The 1703-nt window shown below is 32.8% G+C and overlaps 1 protein-coding gene across 1 annotated transcript; it reads left to right on the forward strand.

Annotated features, from left to right (window-relative positions):
• Window positions 1-329: 329 nt before the first annotated feature.
• On the forward strand, window positions 330-1092 carry LOC108324412 (VQ motif-containing protein 17). The gene has a single exon (XM_017557361.2). The coding sequence runs from the start codon at window positions 439-441 to the stop codon at window positions 943-945; it is 507 nt and encodes a 168-aa protein (XP_017412850.1). The 5' UTR covers window positions 330-438; the 3' UTR covers window positions 946-1092.
• Window positions 1093-1703: the final 611 nt, after the last annotated feature.

Genomic DNA, 1703 nt, shown 5'->3' on the forward strand with positions numbered 1-1703 from the left:
AGACCAACAAGTTGCATCTATGTGGAATGCTATGCTATTGTCATTTCAAGAATAAGAAAATTTGTCCACATCCATTTTTCCTCCCTCAAGGTATGATACATAAATAAATAAAGTACACACATACACACACACACACACACACATATATATATATATATATATATATATATATATATATATATATATATATATATATATATATATATATATATATATATATATATATATATATATAAACAACATATTTCTTTTCTATAATAATCAAAAGTGGGAAATCAAGGGACCATTGAGTTCTGATTACTTTATTGACTCTCTCTTTTGCATCAATCCATGCTCCTATATATATCTGATTCCCTTTCTTCTTCCATTTTAACAATCACACAAATATTCCAATTTTCCATTGTATGTGCCTCTTCTTCTATAACTTGAACGTTTGTCATGGAAAACATGATGAGGCTTAGGAAACACAACTCTCACACAGCTTCCCTAGGCATGCACAAAGATTCCCACATGGTGTCCAAAACGAAACCGAAGATCCGCATAATCCACATATTTGCACCAGAGATCATCAAGACCGATGTGGAGAACTTCAGAGAACTGGTGCAGAAGCTAACAGGGAAACCAAGCGGAGAAAAATGTTGCAAGAAGAAGAAGGCAAGGGCAAAAAGAGAGGAAGAATATTCAAGGAGCAGCAGCACTATGTCAGAATATCACGATACAGTGATCACGATGAAGAATAATAATGGAGGGTGTTGGGGGTTGGATGTGACAAGGGACAAAGTCAAAGAAGAGGTTGGGGTTTGTTCCAGTGATGAAAGTTCTGCCGGCTACTTGGGAGGCTTCACTGATTTGGAAGGCTTTATTTCTGAGATTGGTGCTTTTCCATTTCTCCCTTTGGATGCTAATCACATGATGCAAGGGTTTGAAGCACCTCAACTTCTATAGACATATATATATATTTTTATTTCTTAGACATATAGAGAGAGATCTTTTCTTCAATTTCCTAGTTCATATATATCCTTTTTGTGTTTGATTATGAATTGATTTCCCTTGCTTATGATATACATAGAGAAATGACTGACTTATCACTTTCATCTGCATCTTCTTCTGCAAATTTTAGTTTCTGACATGCTTAAATGTCCATGTTTCACTTTGGAGAAACCAGAAAAGTCAGAGGCATTTTCAAGCAGAATAAATATCATTAACTAATGTGGCACATTAATTGATTCACTATTCTAGGGAAGAAGAATATTAATGAGTAAAAATGGTATATATTGTTCAATTATTTGTGTTTTTTAAGGATCGGAGACAAAACTCAGGCTGTGAATGTTGCCATCAGCACGTATACCAGAAAGGATAATGTTCCGCTTTTTTTTTATCCTTATCAATAGTTTAATTTATTCTTAGTTTATGGAGGGTAAATTGAATATTCACAATAATTTAACTTATTTCTACATAAATATCTCCTAAAATGAAAAGAAAACAATATAGTGAGATTGACAACAATTTTTAATACTGGAGAAGTCTGCAATCTTCATTCTCCATCTCTCACGTTTTTCCATTCAAATCCATAAAAGTAAACAAAGCTAAATTTTTGGATAACATGGTAAGCAAAAGGAGGAACCAAACATTAAGTATTACTTTCCTTGCTGGAATTAATAATGATATTTTTAAGTCTTAAATGCTTGGTTTTCTTTGTATCA

This window comes from Vigna angularis, chromosome 3, assembly GCF_016808095.1.
Source record: "Vigna angularis cultivar LongXiaoDou No.4 chromosome 3, ASM1680809v1, whole genome shotgun sequence".
NCBI classification, from domain to species: domain Eukaryota; kingdom Viridiplantae; phylum Streptophyta; class Magnoliopsida; order Fabales; family Fabaceae; genus Vigna; species Vigna angularis.

Coding starts and splice junctions, on each gene's coding strand:
- LOC108324412 (XM_017557361.2), top strand. CDS start 439: ATGGAAAACATGATGAGGCTTAGGAAACACAACTCTCACACAGCTTCC.